Below are 24,515 nucleotides of genomic sequence, written 5' to 3'. Positions count from 1 at the left end.
AGACTTTAAAGTCTGCAAGGATTTCAACTTTAAAAAAAAACACTGAAAACTACAACGGCACTCGGTAGAGCGCATACCTCCGCCAGGATGAACAGTTCACATTTTGTATCCTACTGATAAGCTGGATCTGCATCCGTATCTTCAGCACAATCGAACAATTCGTCCTTGTCACACATCCGACCTGTCTGTCAAGTTTTGTTCAAATCCGTTCATATCTTTTTGAGATATTCTGCTCACAAACAGACAGACAAATAGACAGACAGAGGTGACAACATAACCTCCATCCACCTACGTTGGTAGAGGTCGGAGGTAATTACTCCTGTCATGCTTAGGGAACAAAAAAAATAATCAAAATATTAGGATTTTTGTGATGACTCCCTTCTCATAAAAAACACGACACAGGGTATGTTTTGCTTGCGCCCTTTGAATAACGGAATATGATAACGTGCGATTGAGATTCCACAAACAGCAGAGTGCAAATTGTTCCAACACAATATATATATATATATATATATATATATATATATATATATATATATATATATATATATATATATATATATATATATATATATATATATGATGAATGTTGTGATAAGGGCAACAGTGGGGATGAAAATGAAAGCCTAAATAGTGTTTCAGGCTCAGCAATAGAGCCATTTCGTTTTGGGTTGTCAGGACATCTTCGAGGGATTCACACTCGCCATTTGAGATTCCAGCCCACTGTCATCTTGGTGTTTCACAGGCATGACAAGGGGTCGATGTGTGCGCTGGAGCGCCCGCGCGCCAACACTGCAGGTCTTTGGTGGGCGGTAAACATCCATGGTGTCCTTCACAAAGAGGCGATGAGTTATAACCGGCACACTCAACAAATCACCATTTCTTTGCCGAAATCACTTTCAGTCGAACGTCAGACCTGGACATCCAGATCGTCAAAGACTTGGGCCAAAAAGGTTTATTGGCCGATCAAACAACAAACGAAAAGTTGAAAGAAGGAGCATAGAACCGTTTCTTTTTGAACTGTGTGAATGAAATAGATGAAAATTGCAGTGAGCGAGACGGTCTCAGTGATTGTTTACACAATACAGATTGGTAAGTTTACGCAATGGTTATCTGTCTGCATCCATCGATTGTTAAACAAGTATTGTCTCTTGCAGTAGTAGTGGCCCTTCTCCCTTGATAACCAAGCATTCCAACTCAGTCTTCAGGTCCCACCACTGCAAACATGTCATTGCACTGTCAGGTGATCACTGGGATCAGAAACAGCTGCAATACGACTCAGATGACCCGGCCAAAATCTCAGGCGTTGGAATTTGTTCAGGATGCTGACACACAATGGCCTGCTCTTGCAAAAGACACAATGGGATCTTTAATATCCAACATTAAAATCACACTCGCAGAAGTGACTCCTGGCTTACTTTCCCTCTGGACGAGAAATGATCACTCTCCCGGTATCAGAACGTGTAAATAATCACTATGTAAAATATTATAAATTTAATTCAATAATTTATTGGAAACGGTGAAGTTTATCCATTCTGGGTTTTCGGTCAACAATGTCAACGACAACAGGAGTTTGTGTGGAATAACACAACTAGATCACGGTTGTTGTGCACTTGTAATGATTGCAGGAAAACATACACGTTGAGACATTGAGACAGGCCGCCCATTTATCTCATCATCATGCGTCTGACACAGTACTGTCCTGCATATGACACCGAACAAACATTTTAAATGGGTTTTGGTATGAAATGTGGAAAACAGATGGAACAAGAAAGCATCTCAAAATACAAAGCCTGTCCGCACGCACTTTGTACTCAAACTAAACTTGACTAAAACAACACCAAAAACATGCAAATTTTATCAATTAGCTTTCTCTATATTCTCATAATAAAGGTTTGTTGAAAATTTGATGATAAAAGCTCACATGGTAAACTAGAACGGCACTCTTCGATGTCGCCAGATATGCCTCCACCCACTACTTGTGCCAAGTTTGATTTAAATCCCTGATCCCAGATTCAAAATATTAAATAATTCTGCCCTCCAGAAGCCATGCGTCCAATCAGGTTAAAATTTTAAAACATATATTCCCCATATTCCTATCAGATCATAATTGTGACATTTCATGTTGATTGATGAAGTGGTTCAAGAGAAAGAATGTTTTTTAAAAAAGATTTTCGTTCAATCCAATATGGCTGCCAGACCATGTGATCTGTTAATTATTCATGAATACCCTGGTATCCCCAAGGCTTGGGGAACATGTGGGTGAAGTTTCCCCTCGATCTGTAAAGCTGTTCTGGAGAAGAAGTTTTTTAAAGGTTTTTTTTTCTTCAAAAAAAAACCCAAAGCTGCCAAACCATGTCACCGATGACATAAGTGGAGAACCTTTTGTTCCTCATGGATAGACGATCATACCTGTAAAGTTTCGCTGCGATCTGTGAAGCAGTTTCGGAGAAGGAGATTTTTGAAGGTTTTTTATGTAAAAAAAAAAAAAAAATGCATGCCAAACTACATGACCGACGACGTCATCAATATTTTTTCCCCATACAAGTTAACCCGAGATGACCCTCAAAATCTTTCATACTGATCAGATAAAGCGTTCGACGTATGCAATTATGACGTCATAACGAAGCCGCCTATGACATCATCAAAAAAAATCACACTTGTTTCCCATGGAGAGTACGTCACAAGTGCCAAGTTTCAATTTTTTTTCCATGGAGCGCTTTCGGAAATTCCAACAAGGCTGCCGTACCACATGACCTCTGATGTCATAATTGTCATTAAAACATTCTACACGAGTAGTCGCACATATGGTGTGAATTTCACGTCAATCGGATAAGTGGTTGCAGAGAAAACAGAGAAAATTAACACGGACGGACGTACGTACAACGTACGTACGTACGTACGGCCAACTCGAAAACATCATGCCTCCGTCGACTTCATCAGAGGAGGCATTAAAACGATAAAAAGTACGGCCTGCCACACACATCTCGAGTTTTTTTCATTTCTTTTCCTCAATGATATCACGCATGCACGCACTCGCACACAATTGCAAAACCCCATCTCTCGCTGCATGCGGAATGGGCTAATTCAGGAAAAAGGAATTTGGAGAAAAAATTTTTTTATCCTCATTTTTAACACTATATATACATCATAACATTTGGTTAAATGGTTCTTTTATAACCAGAATGTCAACCACAAGTAAAGAATAGTTTGTCATTTCTGTTCATTTTGCAATGTTGTTGTTGTGGTTGTTGTTGTTGTTGTTACCTCCGCCACCAAAGGTGGACGGAGGTTATGTTTTCACCTTTGTCTGTCTGTCTGTCTGTCTGTCTGTCTTTGAGCAGCATATCTCAAAAAAGTTGTAGACAGATTTGGACTAAATTTGGTGGAGAGGTTGGTTGGGTGTGTGACATGGAATAATTGATTAGATTTTGGTGAAGATCCGGATATGGATACTTGAATTATAAAAGTGATTCTTCATCATTGAGAGATAAACCAAAAAACTGCGTATATATCGCATGATAATTAAAAAAAGTTGTGGACGAGTTATGACAAAACTAGGAGGATGAGTTGGTTCGGTGACGAGAACAAGCCGATTCGATTTTGGTTAAGGTACAGATGCAGATTCGACCTGTCGGGTGGATACAGAGTGGAAGCGGTTCAGCCTGGCAGAGGCATGCGCCCTACCGAGTGGCCGTTCTAGTTAAACATGGGCCCATCTCCCTTACCCCTGAAAGTACCAAATATTGCCAAACAATGTGTCAACTGCAGTCCAACAATACGTGATGATAACATAAGAACGAAGGGAGAAAATAAGGTAATTAAAATAAAATCACAAATTTGTGAAAACGATACAATACGTAAAAGCAGGCAAACCTAGTCATTGTAGTGTTATATCAGATGAAAATCTTCTCTTCGATTTTGGGGATTTGACCACGGAAGAAAAACTGGGTTTGATAGGTCGACGGTTCTCCCTCTTTTCTTCAACAGTGCACATCGTACCAGCGAATGCAGCGGTACGAGCCAATACATCAAGCAATTTAAAGTCTTTCGATGACCCCTTCTGGTGACCCTAAAGCTTGATGATAAATCAGCGCCCGCTCTCATCGTGGCTCAGTTCGCTGTCTCTCGCCGGCTGTCACATCTTGGAACGGATGGCATTATTGTTCCCCGAATCATTGGTACTGCATTCGTTTTCAAATGGGGTTCCAATCTCAAACGTGGATGTCATCCGTCTCGTTTTGTAACAGTGCTCCTTGAAGTGCGTGAAACACAAATGCAACCTTCTATTCGGCTTGCTACGGACTCGAGTCAGCCGAACAGATTTGGTTTAAGCCCCGGATAATTTCCCGATCCTTCGGCCACCTGTGCAGCATAAATCCATTTTCGCTTGCGTTACTGGAGCCACTCGAGACACGTCGGCATGGCGCGATGCCATGAAACGCGTGGAAATTTGAAAATAATTCACTGATCAATCCACATTTTGTGCAACTGGCAAAAGCAATCATGGTAGATTGCCGTTATGCCATGACACCATGGGTCGCAGTTCAGGAAAATAAAAGAAGGGTGCCAAAAGAAAAAAGTGTCACTTGCTAAATTTTCCCATTTTGCAATTCAAGAATTGAAAAGAAAACATCGAATTTTTTGTGATGTCAAAGGAAGGCTGAAGGGGAACATCGGTCTTGGTTTTTCAGTTCCCCGATAAAAAGTCCTAAACATTCATGGGATCTCCAGCATTCATCCAATATCATGTTGCTTGGTTACTGTCCAGTGTCATCAGGTGTTTCTTGCCATTTGTTCTGTTTCAACTGAAATTGTTGATTATAAGCTTCTTGACACATAAAACAATTATTTTAGTAACCTCTATTCTTTCCAGGAAGGCCCAATTTCCTCAGCTAGCTATCATTATGATCATCAACGTCATCATGAACGTACCATACAGAGTGTCAGTGTTGCTGAACGGTCTCTTGACAACAAGGTTTACACTGGATGGTTTGCCATTGCCTTCCCAGCAGCCAATTGGAGCAGGAATTTGTAATTTGTTTGGGGTGCTGGTGATAGCTGGCCTACTCTTTTGTGCAAGACATCATGGGATCTTTAACAGGTCCTCAATGCAACCTTCTAGTGCTGATGGATCGGTCCTCCAGCTTAATGTCGTGCTGATGCACGGCGCACACAATGGTGCATCGCCCCTGCATACGAAACACCAGGATGGCAGTTTATAGCTGGGTTGAGATTCGAACCCAGGCTAGACAGCTCAAATGTGAATGTGTGCACACCTCGAACTCTAAGCTATCTTGGCTGCCAGCCCTCCTGAGATTCGTTAACCTCTAAACCCTGCTGTTCCCCCAACCCCCCCTTTCCTAAAAAAAACTATAGTCAGCATTGTCCACAGAAAGATGGTGCGTAATAACACATTGAAAACTCACAGTGAAAAATATTGTTACCATTCATCTTTGTGTATGTTATGTGAAATGTTTGATCAGGGAAAACTGGATCTGATACCTGGTCCTGTGTGTGCCGCAATTAGCTTTTCTGTCATTGATATTTCATCCCAATACTGGAGTGCACAGCCTTTTCCCAGAGATGATCATGGCAATCTCTTTCTAATGATGCGTGCATTTCTTAATACTGTTCTTCATATTTCACTTTACCTGTCATCGAAACAGCATTTGGCCATATAGCTGTGCTCTGGCACACAATGGTGGTTCTGCTGATGCAGTTTCAAGACGAGGGGTATATGCTCAGTGATACGCCAGTGCCCATTTGGTCGCCGAGGGTAATGTAAACGCGCAGACGCTGAGCCACTCACTCCCTAAACAGCTTATTGCACCATTTTCGAGCTTCGGTGGGCAGCATTCATTAATTATACGACTCATTTTCAGACAACATTTCTTTATAACCATATCCTACTATATTAAAGAAGGAAAGTGTGTGTGTGTGTGCGCGCGCGCGCGTGAGCACGGCTGAAAATCAAAGACGGAAAAAAACAACACGGCTGAGCCGATCTACACCAAATTTTGGATACACGTTAGTAGTGCCCGGGGTCAGGTCGCGGGTACAAAAAAACACCTGCCCTCCCACTGCGAGGATGATGGGGTAGGGGTGTGCAATTTTTGCCTGTACACGTGCCACGGTGCAAGTGGTTTACTGACCCCTGCTGCAGACAGGGGTCGGGGTTTATTCGCCGTGGTATGAATATAGTATATTTGCCCCACCTCCTCCACTATCCTCCCACCCTCCCCCCCAACTATCCTGCCACCCTCCCCCCCAATATTCGACGTGTGCTAGCGTATTCGGAAAATTTTTCATACGTCGGCATACGCTGGCTAAAACGTCAAGGTGTGACAGGGCATGACGGTGATGTTGACACTTCGATGTCGAGTGCGGTTATGATTTGAATCGTCGAGCGGCAGCCTTTTAATAGGCTACGCCACGTGATTGTCGGCGATATGCTGCCGCGCTATGCATACGTTAGACTATCATTGGGCATACGTTGTGAACGCCGACAACACGCTAAGCATTCGTTGGTACAAGTTATCTATAAGTTATCGAAACGTTCTGTGTACGTTACTAATACATTATGCATACGTCCAACTCGTTATGAATACGCCAAAAACTTAAAAAAGACATCAATAGTTCAGCGTACGCCAGCGTCTTACATACATTTTGATACGTTGCCATATGCTGGCTAAAACGTCAAGGTGTGACAGGGCCTTAAAGTTGGATTGTTTCACATGTTAAAATCCAACTCAGCTCTTTGCTTCAGTCCTTCAATATGGCAGCAGCTTAGCAGCATCTCACCTCATACCCCACATGTACATGCAATCTATATTTATTTCTTTATTTTTAAATAGTTTCACTGACCTCCTTTATTTCCAATACATGCCCATTTGCTATCATTAATATAATTGTCAATCCGTTTGACCTTCAGTCCACCGTTTCATTCTTCTCTGTGCATCAATACTTGTGCTCAGATAGAAAAGGAATTTTCAGTCGAAATTTGAATTCAACGTCTAAAAATATCCGTGTGTGTCGATTTATAGCTTACACAATGAAAGATGTTTGCCATTCTAAATGCAATCCTATTTACTCATCGAATGAACAATCCACAATGTTTTGACGAAACAATATAAATCTACAAAGAATGAAATTAATGTTGTTTCGTGCCTTCAAACCGCTCCCATTTCACGAATTGATGTCTGATCTTATTCGTTTAAAAACAATTTTTAATCCTCTCGCTCTACCCAGTTCATGTAATGTAAAATGGCCATTGTTTCACCGATGAATGTTTTTGTTAAGCTTGTCCTTGGATCCTTTTATTCCATATTCATGCATACTATCATTGTTAGTTTAGATGTCCATTGGTCACTTATATACACATCCAGTTATTAATCTCTCCTTTCCAAACCTCGATCCTCCTTAACCATAACTCGACAAACTTGATGATTTTAATATAGTCATTACTTGCCACCGTCTTGATAATTTTATTTGAACCATCGCTTACCTCAATAACTATATCATGAACCTTCCCACCAATACCCTCCTCGATATATATATATATATATATATATATATATATATATATATATATATATATATATATATATATATATATATATATATATATATATATATATATATATATATATATATATATATATATCAAACCACTCAACAACAGGTTTAATCGTTCAAAAACTCCTCCAAACTCCTTTACAAACGTATCTCAAATCTTAAGAGTTGTGCTAACCACAATACAAGCCTGCCTTTCCACGTCATACACCCAATACTCACATGAAAGTTTTCATATCAAGGCCTGAGCTGCGAATCTGGCTCAACACAAAGTCCCAGCCGCTGGGACTAGAACCAGGTGGTCGCGACAGTGGGCTAGTGGATTGAGCAGGGTTGACCTGCTGGTTAGCCACTCGGCTGGCCACGCGTCCCGGAGTCCCACTCCGAGATGGCATCCCGGCTGCGGTACTCTGTGGCTGATTACTAGAGATCTGAGTAGGAGAGCTAGGGTGTAGTACAGAGCTGAAATATCGAGGTAATGAGTGAGTAGTGGTGAGATTAAAGGAGGGTGAAGAGTTTATAGAAGCACATTGATCCAGTTCCAGAGCAAGTGTGATTGAGAAGAGATTGTGTGTGTGTGTGTGTGTGTGTGTGTGTGTGTGTGTGTGTGTGTGTGTGTGTGTGTGTGTGTGTGTGTGTGTGTGTGTGTGTGTGTGTGTGTGTGTGTGTTTGGTGTGATGAGGTGATAAGAAGACACAGACAATAAAATTAAGTGAAGAGTATAGGGGGATGGGATCGGGTAGAGGGAGAGAGAACAGCAAAAAGATGAGGGAAAGGACAGTACTCAACCCCAGCATAGCAAGTAAAGCTCCCACATGGAAAAACCAAAGCAATGGGTTAATTAAAGTTAGCACCCACACAAGGTAAAAGTCACACCCAGCATTGCATAAAAAGGTTAGATTATTCAGAACAATTCCCACACACCTCTGTTAAGCATGAAAACATGTTAGTCACAAAGTTTATGTCATTTCTATTGCAGTGAACTAACTGAATTGATTGGGTCGGTTAAGCATTTTCATCCAATCAAATGCCACGGTGGGAGGCTTGTCACTGACATCTCAGATGTTGATTGGAGAATAATCTTCTGCCCATACAGCCACGACAGAAAATTCGGTTTAATTTTAAAAAAAAATTACAGTTATGGACATGTGAAATTAAAACGAAGCCAATTAGGTTCTGGCTTTGGCTTGCTAAACCAAAATAAACTTAGACAAGTGTGGAGTCGCAGGGCTTTGCTGAGGCCAAGCTGAATAATGCATGCTTATCTTTCCAAATGGGCAAATCAAACTGAAACCAGGTCAACACTGACTTTACATCAGATTATTTGGGTTTTCGATTGAGGTCGAGATAACATAAAGTCACAGTTCACAAGGTAAGTGAAACAAACTAATAATTATCGAAGAAAGCCATGCAGGGCTCTGTCACGTAAGGTCTGGGTGAATAAGTTAATAATCAAAGAGCAAATCAGGAAATGAACAAGCTTCTCGAATCAATCCCAAGACTAGTAGGATAGGGTAAAACCAGTGGGTTCAGAGAAACTGTATAGGGACAGTTCTCAGCCTTAAGCTCTATATACAATCTAGGTTTTTACCATTCGCTATCTGCTCACTTGGCCAGGTTCAGGTTCCCGGAAAGCAGATGATTCTGTAGCGTGCGCCAGTGTCCATGCCTCCCTGCCCGACCTTCAGCGGACATACTGGCAGGAAGGCTGCCACTGCGGCTGGGATGCCCAGGTCTCACCAGGGACTCAGCCTCGGTCTTAGGTAGGGCAGAGCCACTGAGCCGCCCACCCACCACCCCAGGAAGCCAGGGAAAGAGAGTGGAATTCAGGAAATAAAGAGAAAATGATAACATAAAGGAGGAAAGAGAAGGATAAACAAAAAGGGAGATGAAGAAAAGGTGAATTATTCGTACGAGTTAGGATAAAAGAGAGAAATATGATGTAATAGGGGCGGTCATCTTCATGTAATTATTTATGTAAAATGGCAGAATATTCACCCACCATCCTCCCAGACACCTCATCTCTTCTTTCCTTTTTCTCCCTACTCTTCCCCAACTCACCTAACCCTCATCAGCTTCCAAATCCTTCATGCTTTCCTTCATTTTCTCAAATGTGTTTCTCTTAATTTATTCCTCCGTTTTTAATTGTGTCATCATATGTAGATGGTCTCTAACCAGTACACATACTTTAAGGTGGTGGTCAAAAGAGAAGTTTTGGTGAATCATTCACCAAAACATCATGGTCTAAAGTGGTGAAGGCTGCATCACGCAACTGGGTGGATTTATGAAGAATGCTCGCTCTGAGTTAATCACACCTGGAATTTTGTCACAAATGTCAAATTTTGAGTCAAGCCTCGATCAGGTCACGTTGGTAAAACGAGTCAAGTTACTATCCAAACATTCTGACTCTCAGTTTAATTTCTGAGTATACTTCTAGAGCCTTGTTTTCTACTCAAATTTTTGGTTGTTTTCTGAAGTTATTGACCTTACATAAAGCACCACATCACATCACCACCCAACTAATCCTCTTAACGAATGTCTGAATTTGATCATGTTTATATATATATATATATATATATATATATATATATATATATATATATATATATATATATATATATATATATATATATATATATATATATATATATATATATATATATATATATATATATATATATATTTGTAGTCTTTAACCTTCATCAAAAAGAGCAATAATCAATCCCCATTTTTGTTTTATCATCATTATTCCACGCACGTGAAGCGAAAAAGTGGGGTTAAACAATTGTTTCACTCCTGTCTGACTGTCTCTCTGTCTACAAATGTCAGCTTATGATCGAGGAACAACTTCATTTAAATTTTTTTGGTATATTTTGAACACGAATCAGAAAACAAACCTGCAGTTCAGCTGTACTTTGGCTTTCAATTTGTCCCAATCACGCATGCACGGAGAAGAGTGAGATTTTTCTTTAAACTCTATCTGCCTGACTGGCAGTCAAACAAAATTGAAAATCATTCCAAACAGGAAACTTACTGTTTTTAAGGACGTCGTAAAGGACACAAACACCAGGCACGACAGACTAATTTGGCATCTTAAATAAGGTGGTGGCTAAGATGCCACATCAACGGTGGTAAACTTGCTGAATTTTTTTTTCGACAAACGTTAAAATCTTTATCTTATTTAAATTGAATTATATACTTGAACACCGTGGACCACAAATCGCCTTTTTGTTACTTTCAAAACCCTTCCATTTCGTAGTACTTGAACAAAATATTACAGCATTTTACGTCATCATGACCAATCAATTTTGTCACTCATGGACTCCGCCCAATTCCTTGTTTCTCAAGTCAACAGGGATAAGGTGTTCTATGAACTCTCTAGTTTGTAATGTTACACCATGCAAAAAAAAAAGAAGAAAAAGAAGAACAGTACACAATGTGAAAATAACAAAGCTAAAAATTCTTCCCAAAAGACAGGTTTGTCTCTTGATAAAAGCAAACAATTATGATTACATTACTCATTTCATGGATCTATAATATTTAGAAACAGTTATCCCTTGGAGAATCACTCACAGCAACCACTCATATATGATTAGAAACATTTTACACAAGCCTCATGGACAAGGTAGAGCAAAATGCTTTTCAGAAAGCACAAGGGGTTGGAACAAACAGAGAGGAGCAGATGTCAAGGTGAAGAAAGACATAAATACAAAAAACACATCAGATGAGATATGAGGAATCATGTAGAGAAGATGAAAACATGCGAAGGGGAAGCAATTTTGGATTTTGGAATCGCTATTTTGTGCAGCAGTGAGTGGTAGAGGAAGAGTAGTGTACGATATGAAAATGAGCAGATGGAAAGGAGGTTTCAAGATGAGAATAGGATAGAAAGCAGGCTGAGAGCAGCTAAGATAAAATGGATCACAATCAGGTAGGAAAGCAAGCGAGGAAGAACGAAAACGGATGCAAGAAAGACAGGAAGAGCAGAAACGCCTCACGAGAAATCCCCCAGTGAGCTGCGATTCCGCGGTGCCCCTCCGGCAGTTACATGCCGAGCCGTGCCTCTGCCCAGTGCAGGAGGAGAGGAAAGGACAGGGTAAGAAAATAATGTGTGAGAGAGAGCGAGAGAGAAAGAGAGAGAGATAATGAAACAAGTGCAGAGAGAGCCTAGATAGGAGAAATGAAGGTGGGAGTAAAAAAAAAATACAGGTGAAATACAAAGACAAGATGAATGGACAAACAGTACAAAATAAAGAAAGAAGTCAGGATGTTGCTCAGTAAGAAGAAAGGTATTTAAAAAATAAATACAATTTGGCCTTATGAATGAAGAGATACAAATTTAGACTGGCTGATGATTACTGTTCCACGAAACAAAAAAATTAAATAGTGCAGCAAAACAAACTAGATATCTGCGATTACAAAGCGATTGCCAACTGCAAGCTTCCCCCAGCTTACCCTTGTCGACCGACCATGGCTTACCCATGGTCCACAATCCAACAATGCCATATATATTTTTTCAGACTGCCTTTTAACTTTGACCTTCAACATTTCGGATAGAGTGTAAATTTAGAAAATGTGTCCCCATCTACAATCTGTCCATAAAACTCAATGTCATGAAAATCGGAGGGAAATTATTCAAATGATCAAAAAGGCCTTTTTTGTTAATTTGGTCAATCCTATAAAAGTAGGTCAAGGACACGAGTCAAATATCAGGTGCACAACTTCAGTGCATATCCACTATAATGATGCAAAAACATCTTGAAAGGCCAAGCGAGCGGTGTTTGAGATCCCATTTTTGCAAAACTGAGTGACGACAAAAAAAAGTATATATTTTTTGTCAGACTGCCATTTGACCTTGACCTTTAACCAGGCAGGGGTATGATGTTAACCCAGACAAACTTTAGTCGAGTTAGGGTGAAAAATGTTAAAATGTCTATAATTGGGTCATGACCTTAAAATTAAGTCAAGGTCATAAAAGTCAACCAATCTCTTTATTCTCATTATTGATGCAAATTTCCATTCCAAAAGTCACGTACCAGTCCGAGGGGTCTAAGAAACTTTATGGAAAAGTACCTTTAAAATTTGGGGGCACAACTTGTAGAAACGAATCTTACAACAGCAATAAGCCTTCCCCTATCCACTAAAACAAGGAGGCTTAAAAGGCTTACAAACAAGGAAAGAGGGACCCAAATGGCAAAAATAATAACGGTCAATAAAACAAAACAAAAAAAAAAGCAAACTGAATAATGGATAAGAAGTAACAGAAAATGAACACCACCACCACCAACATCAACATAAATCAATAAGGCATGACTCCAAAGAACAAGGCAACCAAGCAGAAAAGCTAGTGAACACAGCCCCTCAGACAGTAACTGATACTTTTGATTGTTTGCTGTATCTCAGGTAATCATAGTTCTGCTATTTTTGTACGAATATACATATATATATATATATATATATATATATATATATATATATATATATATATATATATATATATATATATATATATATATATATATATATATATATATATATATATACCAGGTGCTATCATTTGACTTACATTGGTGCCAAGAGGGGTGTGTATAACATATGCAGAGGTAGAATGGATGGTAAATTGAGAAAAGGAATATTAAGCAAAGGGGAGAAGCTGGGGGAGAAAGGGCAGTGTGAAGGATGAAATGGGGGAGCAAGGTAGGAGAAAAGCAGGAATAAATTCCAGAGATAGAACGGTGAAGTTGGAAAATCAGAATGCATGAGAAATGGAGGAAAGGGGAGTGGGTGCAGTCTCAAAAATCCATAATTTCTGCATACCTAACATGTAAATGGCCCCAGGTCTTCCCATGATCAAATCATAGCGAATTATTCCCTTAAAAATGATGGATTTTCATAACATTGAGTTTAGGGATGATACAGTATGTGTGAATTTATACACAGTATATGATTATTTCATATGATAAGCTAAAGTGAAATCATTTTATTTTCCAACCCACTTCAGCACCATGTGCAGAGGAGCTAAGGAGGGGCTGCTGGGTGTTTGAACCCCCCCCCCACATCCTCCTTTTGAGGCTCTGTGTATAAAAATAGGTTTATGACTAAAAACATCAGACATTTGAAAACCATGAATATTGATGTCGAATGTTATTGCACGTTTGTGGAATATCTCAAAGATTATTGCACCGCCTGTATTCCAGGATTGCTGTCATTGCTGTCACACTCAAACAACCAATGAAATGCAGGAATTACAATGTAGTGAAGTCAACTTGAACGCAGTTGAAATTGCTCCTTATGAACAAAGAGACACGTGCATCCTTTAAGGTAGAGAGTTGGATGGAAATATTGAACAAACTGATCATTTATGCATGGAATTTCACTCCGTGCACAACTCTTTCATGAAGACCAGGCAAGCCTGGTGTTGCCTCAGTGGTTAGGGTGGTGGCTTGGGATCCGAGGGTCCTGAGTTCAAGCCCCGTCGGCCGCTGAATTAATACACCAGGGGGTTGACTCAGCCTGTCATCCTTCCGAGGTCGGCGAAACGAGTACCAGTTCCAGTGTGTGTACTGGTAGAGGGGCACTGCATCAGCAACACAGTCGCGTTTCAAGAAATGATAGCTACCCCGGCAGCTAAGCTGCCATACAACCACCACCATGAAGACCAGGCCATGTGATCAAATTGCCAGGTAGGTCAGGTATGGGAGAATGCGCCAGAGCAGCGCGTCGCTGCATCTACTTTCCGCCGGTACTCCAGGGGCCTCCGTTTGGCCATCCCCTAGGCAGATGCCAGGTCCATCCCCATCTCCATGAGATGCCGATCAACCTGCTGCAACCACGAGGCACGTGGTCGGCCCATTGGCCTTCTCCACTCACGAGACTCCCTCGCTGAGAGAATCTGGTGAGCAGGATCAGCGTCAGGAAAACGAGCCAAATGTCCACACAGCCACAGCTGACGCTCACGGACCATGCAGGTAACAAATGTCATTTGAGTCTCTCTCAGCAACCGCTCGTTGGACACAAAGTCTGACCAGCGAGAGCCAAGGATTCTCCGAAGAGACCTGGTACCAAAGGAATTAAGTCTCCGTCTCAGATCCTTGGTCAGAGTCCAAGTCTCACATCCATAGAGCAAGACTGGAAGCCCCAAGGACCTGAAGACTCGGACTTTCGTCCTCCCACACAGGTACCGCAGTGCAACACCACATTATCCAGTGAATCCATGACTCCCCAGGCTCGACCCAGACGTCTATTGTTCTGACTCACAGCCAGCAGAGACATGAATATCACTGCCAAGGTAAGTGAATCTCTCCACGACCTCAAAATCCTCACCACACACAGACACAGACAGGACAGCGGCATCCAATATGTCATTGAAAGCCTGGATCTTAGTTTTGACCCAGGAAACCCGTAATCCCAGCGGCTTTGACTCCTCATTCAGCACCTCGAGGGCCCCTGAAAGGATATCTAAAGTCTCCGCAAAGATGACTGCATCATCTGCGAAATCAAGGTCAGAGATCTTGACATTCCCAAACAATGCACCGCAGCTTGATCTCTCCGACATCCTCCCTAGAATTCAGTCCATACAAGTACTGAAAAGTGTGGGGGCCAGTACACACCCCTGACGAACTCCAGTAAGAACTGGAAATAAGTCAGAGATGGTACCACCACATCTCACAGCCCTCAGTACCAGAGTAGAGTTCAGACATCAGATCGATCAGTTTTGGTGGCACCACACGAAGACCTAGAATCCTCCAGAGGGCATCCTGATTCACTGAATCGAACGCTTTGCAGAGATAAACATAGGCTGCAAGCAGCCCCTGCCGAAACTCTCGTCTGCATTCGGTGAGGACCCGAAGAGCAAGGATGCGGTCAATCGTTGACCTCCTTGGTGTAAAGCCTGACTGCTCTGGACGCTGGTGCTCAAGCAGATGGTGGTGAACCCTATCAAGAATTATCCAAGCGAAGACCTTGCCCGGCACTGAGAGCAGCGTCACCCCTCGGTAGTTGTTGCAGTCTTGGCGATCACCCTTCCCTTTCCAGAGAGGGACAACAAGGCCCCTCTTCCAATCAGTTGGGATGATGCCTGTGTTCCAGGCAGAGCACAGAACTGCCTGCAACGACACGAGTACAGCATTTCCACCAGCCTTGAGAAGTTCAGCATGGATACCACAAATCCCTGGAGCTTTACCCCATTTCAAACGGTTCATCGCAGCCTGTGTTTCCACAAGCGAAGGTGGACCACAATTGATTGGAGGGTCAGCAACAGGGATTACAACACCCCTGACGTCCAACTCGACAGCTGGTGGATCAGCCTGGCACAACCGCTCAAAGTAACTGACCCAGTGGGCCTTCACTTCGGACTCCTCTGTCAAGAGCTGACCACCCTCTGCTCTAACTGCAGTACACCGAGGGATGGACTTGGATGAACGCAATGCACGACTTCCCCTGTAAGCAGGACGAGAATCACTTGACCACAGGTGATGCTCTACCCCCTCACAGATTCCTTGCACATAGGCCTCCTTGTCCACCCTTAGTGCACGTACAGTTTTACGCCTCAGCTCCCTGAACAGCTCAGCTCTGCCATTCAACCTGGCCCTGCGACTCTGGTCAATGGTATCCAGTGTCCCTCGAGAGACAAAATTCTTCTTTGCCCTCCGGTGAGTTCCAAGACATCCACCGGCAACATCAAGGACGGTGGTCTTGAAGGCACTCCACAACTCTTCAGGACCTCCCAAAGCACCCAGACCCACCAAATCTCCACTCAGCTTGTTTGCAAACTCCTCAGCTACCCTCTCATCCTTGAGCTTGCTAACATCCAGCCTAGGCTGGGCTGGTACCATTCCCCTGGATTTAAGGTGAAACTTCAGAGTTGCTACAACAAGCCGGTGGTCAGTATTGAGGAACTGAGCACTCCGGTAGACCCTGCAGTTCAGGATCATCCTCCAGCGACCATCAACAAGGACATGGTCAATCTCCTTTGCCACACCACCAGCGTTGGAATACCAAGTCCAGCGATGAGCTTGTGGGTGCTGAAACTATGAACCAGCCACCCTAAGTCCATGACTTCTTGCAAAGTCAAGGAACTTAGTTCTATTCTGATTCATAGTTCCTGACCCATGGGGACCAACACATGTCTCATAACCATCCCTATCAGTTCCAGCGATACATTGAAATCCCCCAAGACTAGAAGTGTATCTCGTCTGGGGCACTGATCAACCACAGACTCTCGCGTGGCGTAGAATGCATCCTTCATGGTGAGATCACTCGCCTCAGTCGGAGCATAAACAGAGACCAGGGAAATGACACCGAAGGAGTGATGAATGCTTCGTCTCATAATACGCTCGTTGACCGGTGTTACCTCAATTATCAATGGAGTCAGCTTATTGGACACAGCTACAGCAACTCCTTGGGAATGATAACCATCAGAGTGACCAGACCAATAGTAGGTGTAACCACCCACCATTATCTCACCGCAATCCGGTCTCCGAACCTCAGAGAGTGCTGCAATACCGATGTCCAAACGCTTGAGCTCAGATGATAACAGAGACGGGTGATCATCCTCTCTTTGGGATAGGACATTTCAGGCACCCACCCAAAGGGACCGCCTCAGGTTAACCCAAGGAGACCGCAGTCTGGTGGACGACACCTCAGCACCACTCCGACACACTCTCCCGCAATCTGACCTGGGAATGTTACCCCGTGGTTTCCCTCCTATCATCAAAGATTGGGGGTCCCGAAGGGTTTGCCCCAATATGGTCATCCTGTGAGCTGCCCTGCGAAGGGAAGCTGCACAGGAGGTACTCGCACGGAGTGGGTTTTCAGATTTCTTTGCGTTTTTGTGTTTTGCGGTGGCCGGAGTGCAAATCCTGCCACCAACCTCCTAATAAAAAAGTAACCCAACTGCAGGACGACGTCCGCAGACACAGTTGGGCACTAGATATGGATGGCCGTTGGCTCACAGGGAGCTCCTCCACCTTTTGATTGTCTCTGCCCTGTAAGGCATTGGCATTGAGGCTTACATTGGCATTGTAAGGCACGATTTTTTTTAATATAAATTTACTAAATTTAAATTCACAACGGCTGAATGACTTGCTTCAAGAATTTCTTAACGTGACCAATCAAATTTGGTCTTGCCTATGAAGCATGAGGATGATTTTCTGCCTTTGTTTGAGCAATACAATTTCAGTGAATGCTTTGCTTGTACACAAATAAAAGCTGCTTTCATCCTTATTTGTAAATATCATTGCAATGAAATAAAAACAAATATTTCTGAAATTTGAGAAGTTCTTCAAATCAGACGTCGAAATGTTAACGGATATAGAATTACTGACATGAATAGACTTGCGGCCAGTGACACAAATGACTTACGAGTGATTTTGTTAAATAGTGTGTTGTCGTTGTCAGTGTGACCACTCCTTGGCTTTTTTCACAAGATCTTGGTTATTCGTTGTTCACCTTGGCGTCTTGGTTTTCTATAGGTTTTCTATCATCATCGCTTTTCTGAAACCTTGTGAATTCTTGGCTTTTTTTTCATTGGCTCACCTTGACATTTATGAAAATGAGGAGTGGTCACACTGGTCGTTATGTGCGGTAATTAATGCTGGTATACCGACAATGCGCTATGTGTTAAAATAAATAAATGTCGTAATCATGTTTTTGCCAACACGCACTTCATTCCCAGTTGCACATTGATCAATTACAAAACCTCGGCTTGTGACGGTTCGTGAAATAAAATCACAGTCGTTTTAAATAGAAAAAATATTCCAATTTCCGCCGGTACTCCAGGGGCCTCCGTTTGGCCATCCCCGAGGCAGATGCCTGGCAGATTTCCAAAAATTTCCACAATGTCTTTCTCACTTCCTGATTTGTTGTGAAATGTATGTGACGTCACATGTTTTCGGCCTGTTATGCACCTTACACCAACAAATGCACACCTCGTCTCCCTCAATAGAAAGGACGAGGAAATTCAATGGAGGTGCAATGAGCTCATGCGGTCCCAGATACATTTTTACCTCCGCCACCGGAGATAGACGGAGGTTATGTTTTCACCCTTGGTTGTTTATCTGTCTGTGAGCAGGATATCTCAAAAAGTTCTGGGCAGATTCGGACGAAATTTGGTGGGCAGGTTGGGTGTGTCACAAGGACGAATTGAGTTGAATTTGGTGAAGATCCGGATCCGAAATTTTTTTAAGTGATTCTTCACCATTGAAAGATCGGGGCAAAAACTATATATAGCCTGATGTTTCAAAAATGGAAGATGGATTAAGATAAAACTTGGTGGATGAGTTGGGTAGGTGACAAGATCAAGCCGATTCGATTTTGGTTCAGGTCTGGATGTTGTTCTGGCCTATCAGTGGGATACAAAACGTAAACTGTCCAGCCTGGCGGAGGTGTGAGCTCCACCAAGTGCCGTTCTAGTTTTGTTCATGAATTGTGTAGTTTCATGCAGATGAGGCCATAAGAAAAAGTGATCTACCACTCCCTAAGTGGCCATGGTTTTCAATCAAACTGCCTGGACCACTGTGTGTTGAGAGCAGCTTACCCTTTTTTGGGGATTCGCTAGATATCCGTTATTGTCGGGTTGTGTGTGTGTGTGTGTGTGTGTGTGTGTGTGTGTGTGTGTGTGTGTGTGTGTGTGTGTGTGTGTGTGTGTGTGTGTGTGTGTCTGCAATGCGAGGCTCCACAGCACAAACCAGCAAACCGATTTCGATGAAACTTGGCGAACATGTGCCATATGAGCTGGGAGTGTGCACGTTTGAGTTTCGTTGCTAAGGCCTTGGTCACATTTTTACACGGCGGCCATGGGGTCTCCAAAATCTATGGCCACGAGCAATTATATGGCGGCCGCAGTATTTCCAGTCACACAATGTAGCAGTCACATATGTTTTTATTTTTTGGGGAGCCGCACGGCATATTTAGGCCCAAGTCACATTTTCCACGGCGGCCGTGGGGTCTCCAAAAGCTATGGCCATTAGCAATTATATGGCGGCCGCAGTATTTCCACGGTCACACAATGTAGCAGTCACATATGTCTATTTTTCGGGGAGCCGCACGGCGTATTTAGGCCTAAGTCACATTTTCCACGGTAGCCGTGGGGTCTCCAAAATCTATGGCCACTAGTAATTATATGGCAGCCGCAGTATTTCCACAGTCACACAATGTAGCAGTCACATATGTTTTTATTTTTCGGGGAGCTGCACGGCGTATTTATAAATTGTGGAGACCGAAAACGTGGGGTTGCCGTACGGTCTTTGATTTGATGTCGCACGGTGACCTTAGGGTGTTCCTGCGGTGGCCATATAATTTTCAAGGCAGATGCAAGGTGCCCACAAGGCGACCGCAGGGGGGCCCTAAGGCGAACGTGCAGCCAGACAGACGGAAAGGAATGGGTTATTTTTTTTTTTTTTTTTTCCGGCTTGTCAAATTGCTACGGCGAACATAGAAATGAAAAAAGTTATAACTCCGTGTTATAATTCCACGGCGACCTTACGGCCTGTAAAATATAGCCATACGGCGTAGGGCCACCCTGAGGCCACCTCAGAAACTCTGCGGACGCCGCACGTTTCTGTCAATTCAGAGAGCGTATGGCCGCTGCATCCTCGCCATGGAGCAAATGTGACTTAGGCCTTGGGTCTTAGAAATTGTGGAGACCGAAAACGTGGGGTTGCCGTACGGTCTTTGATTTGATGTCGCACGGTGACCTTAAGGGGGCCCTGCGGCGGCCATAGAATTTTCAAGGCAGATGCAAGGTAGCCTCAAGGTGCCCGCAAGGCAACCGCAAGGCGACCGCAGGGGGGCCCTAAGGCGAACATGCGGCCAGACGGACGGTAACGAATAGGTTAATTTTTTTTTACCATTTCTTTTGTTTCGGCTTGTCGAATTGCTACGGCGAACATAGAAATGAAAAAAGTTATAACTCCGCGTTATAATTCCACGGTGACCTAACGGCCTGTAAAATATAGCCGAACGGCGTAGGGCCACCCTGAGGTCACTGCAGAAACTCTGCGGCCGCCGCACGTTTCTGTCAATTCAGAGGGTGTAGGGCCGCCATATCCTCGCCGTAGAGCAAATGTGACTTAGGCCTAAGCAACCACCCATTGCTGTGCAGCGGCCGAACAGCCGCGTTTTAAGAACCCAAACGGTAACTGACGTAGCGCGGCTTCTATGATAGGTAGAGTGACCGGACCAACTCCTCCCTATTCTTTGCATCCCCATCTAGTTATCGCGACAGCATAACGTTCCTCTATCTCTCATAGTTTCCGAATGGCTGCCCTCCGAATGCGGAAAGGTGGTGAACCAGGGAATATGTTAAGTGACCTTGACTTCGGAAACCGTCGATGGCGGAACGTTCAAATTCGGTGTATGGATAGAGTTTAATAACTACTACAAAATTGAACCGCAGCAATTTTCCAGATTCGATCACCAAGGGTGTCGGGGTTGAAATACGCAAAATTCGAAAAAACACTTTTTCTCGACCTACGTTCACTATTTTCAATACTTGTCCTACAGTTTTGAATGTGGAGAAACGAGACTTTGGAAATAAACACTTCGAGATATTTAGAAAATTTTACTCAAGCCGATTTTTGATTTAGGTGTTATTTTTCAAATGGTAGTCCTATGAGGAGTGCCAGTTGGCAAAATACGCAATAGGAAAAATCTTGCCAGGCAGAGGAACAATTGTATGTGAACCAATACGTCTTGGCAATGGATCTTCGTCGGTGGATCTGTCAGAATGAAAAGCATCGTATCCAGCGCTTCGATCCTAGCGGATCCCTCGTCGCCTACCGGCTTGTCTTCTTCTTTTTTTGTATACAGAGTCAAGGCTCATGGAAGAGCTAGAATGCTGAATGGATGAGGATGCAGCGGAACAAAAGGAACAGTAGAGAGAGGGAGGAAACACCAATAGCAGGGTTGAAGGATAAAATAGAGGGAGATTTAGGATAAACAATTGGTGTGCAGAGGAGTGAGGAGTAGGTGAGGATGCATGGAGTGAACAAGATAGATAAACAAGCAAACTCTCAGGAAGGAAAAACTGGAAATTTGGAAGTCCAGACTTGAGATTAATTAAGCTACAACTTGTCATGAAGTCAGACAGGAGAACTTGGACATAACTTGAAACTGAAAATCTACGAGTTTTGGTACATTGACAATACGAGCTGAAATGCCCCTCAAGACGGGCAGTAAAAACAGGAAGTCCCCGTAAATACCATAAATAATTCTCTTTCAGCTCATACAAACAAATTCTGTGATAGTTGCATTATTTAATTAGTTTCAAATTAAATTATTTTGTCTGTACATACCTCTTCAAAATTTAATTCCAGCTTAAGTTCCCCCTCCCCCCCCCCCAAAAAAAGTCATGTATTGTACTCATTATAATTTATGAAAAATGCAATCCGTGGACTTTTGGCCCCAAACACACACACACACACACACACACACACACACACACACACACACACACACACACACACACACACACACACACACACACACACACCTCCATTATAGTACGATTGGTCCTGAAACGGATATAATTTGATGTGAATAAATAAAAACAACAAATAATTCTCCAAGTTGTTTCTATAATCCGAACAGGAGAAGAGTTTATGTTGCAGCCACCGGTGAAGTATTTTGAAGAGGAATGTTGACCCCGGTTAAAATAATAAAAATATAAACTCTTCGTGATTTTCTCAAGTAATTAAGTAAATGATTGAGGAGAAAGAGAAACTGAGCAGAAGAAGATGGAAATGGCAACAAATAAGAAAACGACCCAGTATTTGTCATTGTTAAGTCCAGGGAAGGTCCAGGACTCACTTGAGTGAGAGTCGTGGGTCCCCATAAGGCGCGTATGGAGAGACGTTTAAGATGAACTCCTGTGGTGGATAGGAACTCCACTTCTGGTGAACCACACTTTCATTATTATTCCAAAAGTCTTTTTCAAGGTCGCTAGGGAAAGGATAGAGAAGAAAGGAGAGGAGAGCGGAGAGAAGAGCAGAGAAGAAGAGAGAACAAAATATACACAGACAGAGATACAAACAAACAGCAGGAAGAGCCTCAAGGTAATAAAAGGCAGGACGTGGGTTGGATTTCTGGCAATTCTATGCAGGTCATAGATTAAATCCTGCACCTTTAATGCCAGGCTACACCAATGCAAAAAGTTTGAACTTTTATGATTCGATTTCACAACTCCTATTAACAAGTTAGGGATATAGCAGGATAGCTCACAGATAGCATACTCACATTTGAGCTGGCTCGGTTGCGTTGAATCCTCAATCTGAGCCAACAATAACTGTCATCCTCATACTTCATAGGCAGGACGTTGCATCAGTGAGGGCGCTGTCCTTTCAAGGGACATTAAGTGGAAAGTATCCCATCTGGTGGTATTTTCTGGAGGATGCTAAAAATGCAAATGTACCTTTTCAAACCCCCTGACCAAATTCCTAATTACTGCCATGACTACTGATGGGAATAGTAATGGCAAACCATCCAGCATATTTTCTGCCGAGTGACTTCTTCAGCTGCACCAACACTCTGGAAAGAACGTGGCCATTTAATAAAACTAATAAATAAGTATATTATATTGGGGTAACTGGTCTCTCCAAAGATCACCAAAGCTTTTCAGAGGTTCTAACATGACAAATCATCACAGGTCTCCAGGGTTCTCGCTCCCCAAGCACCTCCGGTTATTTAAATTGTTCAAACTTACTGGTTTCTACAGCTCATTAATAAATCCAAAACGTTCTTGCTTTCAAAAGTCCTTCTCCTCAACCACTCACTTAAACTTTCTGTCTCCACGACGCCCACCATCGTAACTTTCAGTCCCAATGCTTTCTTCATCAGGGTCTTTGTATTCCTTTTTCTTCTTCTTCTTGTGGAAAGGAACATTGGTGGGGTATAAGAGAGGAGAAGAAACAATTAGGTATGCACTTACATCACATTGAGAGAGACAGACAGACAAATCTGGAAAATCCCTTCAGCTTATTGAGCACCTGATTCAACAAGTATCCCGATCATCAGTTGCGTACCATTAATCATCGAGGTTTCGACCCTTCGATCCCTGAACATTCTCCAAATGGCCAGTCTACAATCTTAGTTGTATCCGAAGGTCATCCAAAGCAGAGAGAGATAAAGGGAGAGAGATATAGAGAGAGAGATATAGAGAGAGAGATATAGAGAGAGAGATATAGAGAGATATAGAGAGAGAGAGAGAGAGAGAGAGAGAGAGAGATATAGAGAGAGATATAGAGAGAGATAGAGAGAGAGAGAGATAGAGAGAGATAGAGAGAGAGAGAGAGAGAGAGAGAGAGAGAGAGAGAGATAGAGAGAGAGAGATAGAGAGAGAGAGAGAGAGAGAGAGAGAGAGAGAGAGAGAGAGAGAGAGAGAGAGAGAGAGAGAGAGAGAGAGAGAGAGAGAGAGAGAGAGAGAGAGAGAGAGAGAGAGAGAGAGAGAGAGAGAGAGAGAGAGAGAGAGAGAGAGAGAGAGAGAGAGAGAGAGAGAGAGAGAGAGAGAGAGAGAGAGAGAGAGAGAGAGAGAGAGAGAGAGAGAGAGAGAGAGAGAGAGAGAGAGAGAGAGAGAGAGAGAGAGAGAGAGAGAGAGAGAGAGAGAGAGAGAGAGAGAGAGAGAGAGAGAGAGAGAGAGAGAGAGAGAGAGAGAGAGAGAGAGAGAGAGAGAGAGAGAGAGAGAGAGAGAGAGAGAGAGAGAGAGAGAGAGAGAGAGAGAGAGAGAGAGAGAGAGAGAGAGAGAGAGAGAGAGAGAGAGAGAGAGAGAGAGAGAGAGAGAGAGAGAGAGAGAGAGAGAGAGAGAGAGAGAGAGAGAGAGAGAGAGAGAGAGAGAGAGAGAGAGAGAGAGAGAGAGAGAGAGAGAGAGAGAGAGAGAGAGAGAGAGAGAGAGAGAGAGAGAGAGATATATATATATATATATATATAGAGAGAGAGAGATATATATA

At 42.8% G+C, this 24,515-nt stretch overlaps 1 protein-coding gene across 9 annotated transcripts in view; it reads right to left on the bottom strand.

Moving 5' to 3' along the window:
* The window catches only part of SYT7 (synaptotagmin 7), a 107,472-nt gene that overhangs the window by 18,883 nt on the left and 64,074 nt on the right, over positions 1-24,515 (bottom strand). For 2 of the 9 annotated variants that reach the window (XM_085855309.1, XM_085855311.1), the window contains exons 3-7: positions 23,346-23,437; positions 22,384-22,515; positions 11,574-11,639; positions 9,185-9,352; positions 7,798-8,037 (exon numbers count right to left, since the gene is read on the bottom strand). In XM_085855309.1, coding sequence (XP_085711435.1) covers positions 7,798-8,037; positions 9,185-9,352; positions 11,574-11,639; positions 22,384-22,515; positions 23,346-23,437 — 698 coding nt within the window. The remainder of the gene's footprint in view (positions 1-7,797; positions 8,038-9,184; positions 9,353-11,573; positions 11,640-22,383; positions 22,516-23,345; positions 23,438-24,515) is intronic. The other 7 variants (XM_085855315.1, XM_085855314.1, XM_085855318.1 and 4 more) reach the window with 5 other exon arrangements.

Source organism: Eptatretus burgeri, chromosome 14, assembly GCF_056783735.1.
Source record: "Eptatretus burgeri isolate ZD-2024b chromosome 14, Ebu_testis_v1, whole genome shotgun sequence".
Classification (NCBI taxonomy): Eukaryota; Metazoa; Chordata; class Myxini; order Myxiniformes; family Myxinidae; genus Eptatretus; species Eptatretus burgeri.
This window is presented reverse-complemented; position numbering and strand designations above follow the sequence as displayed.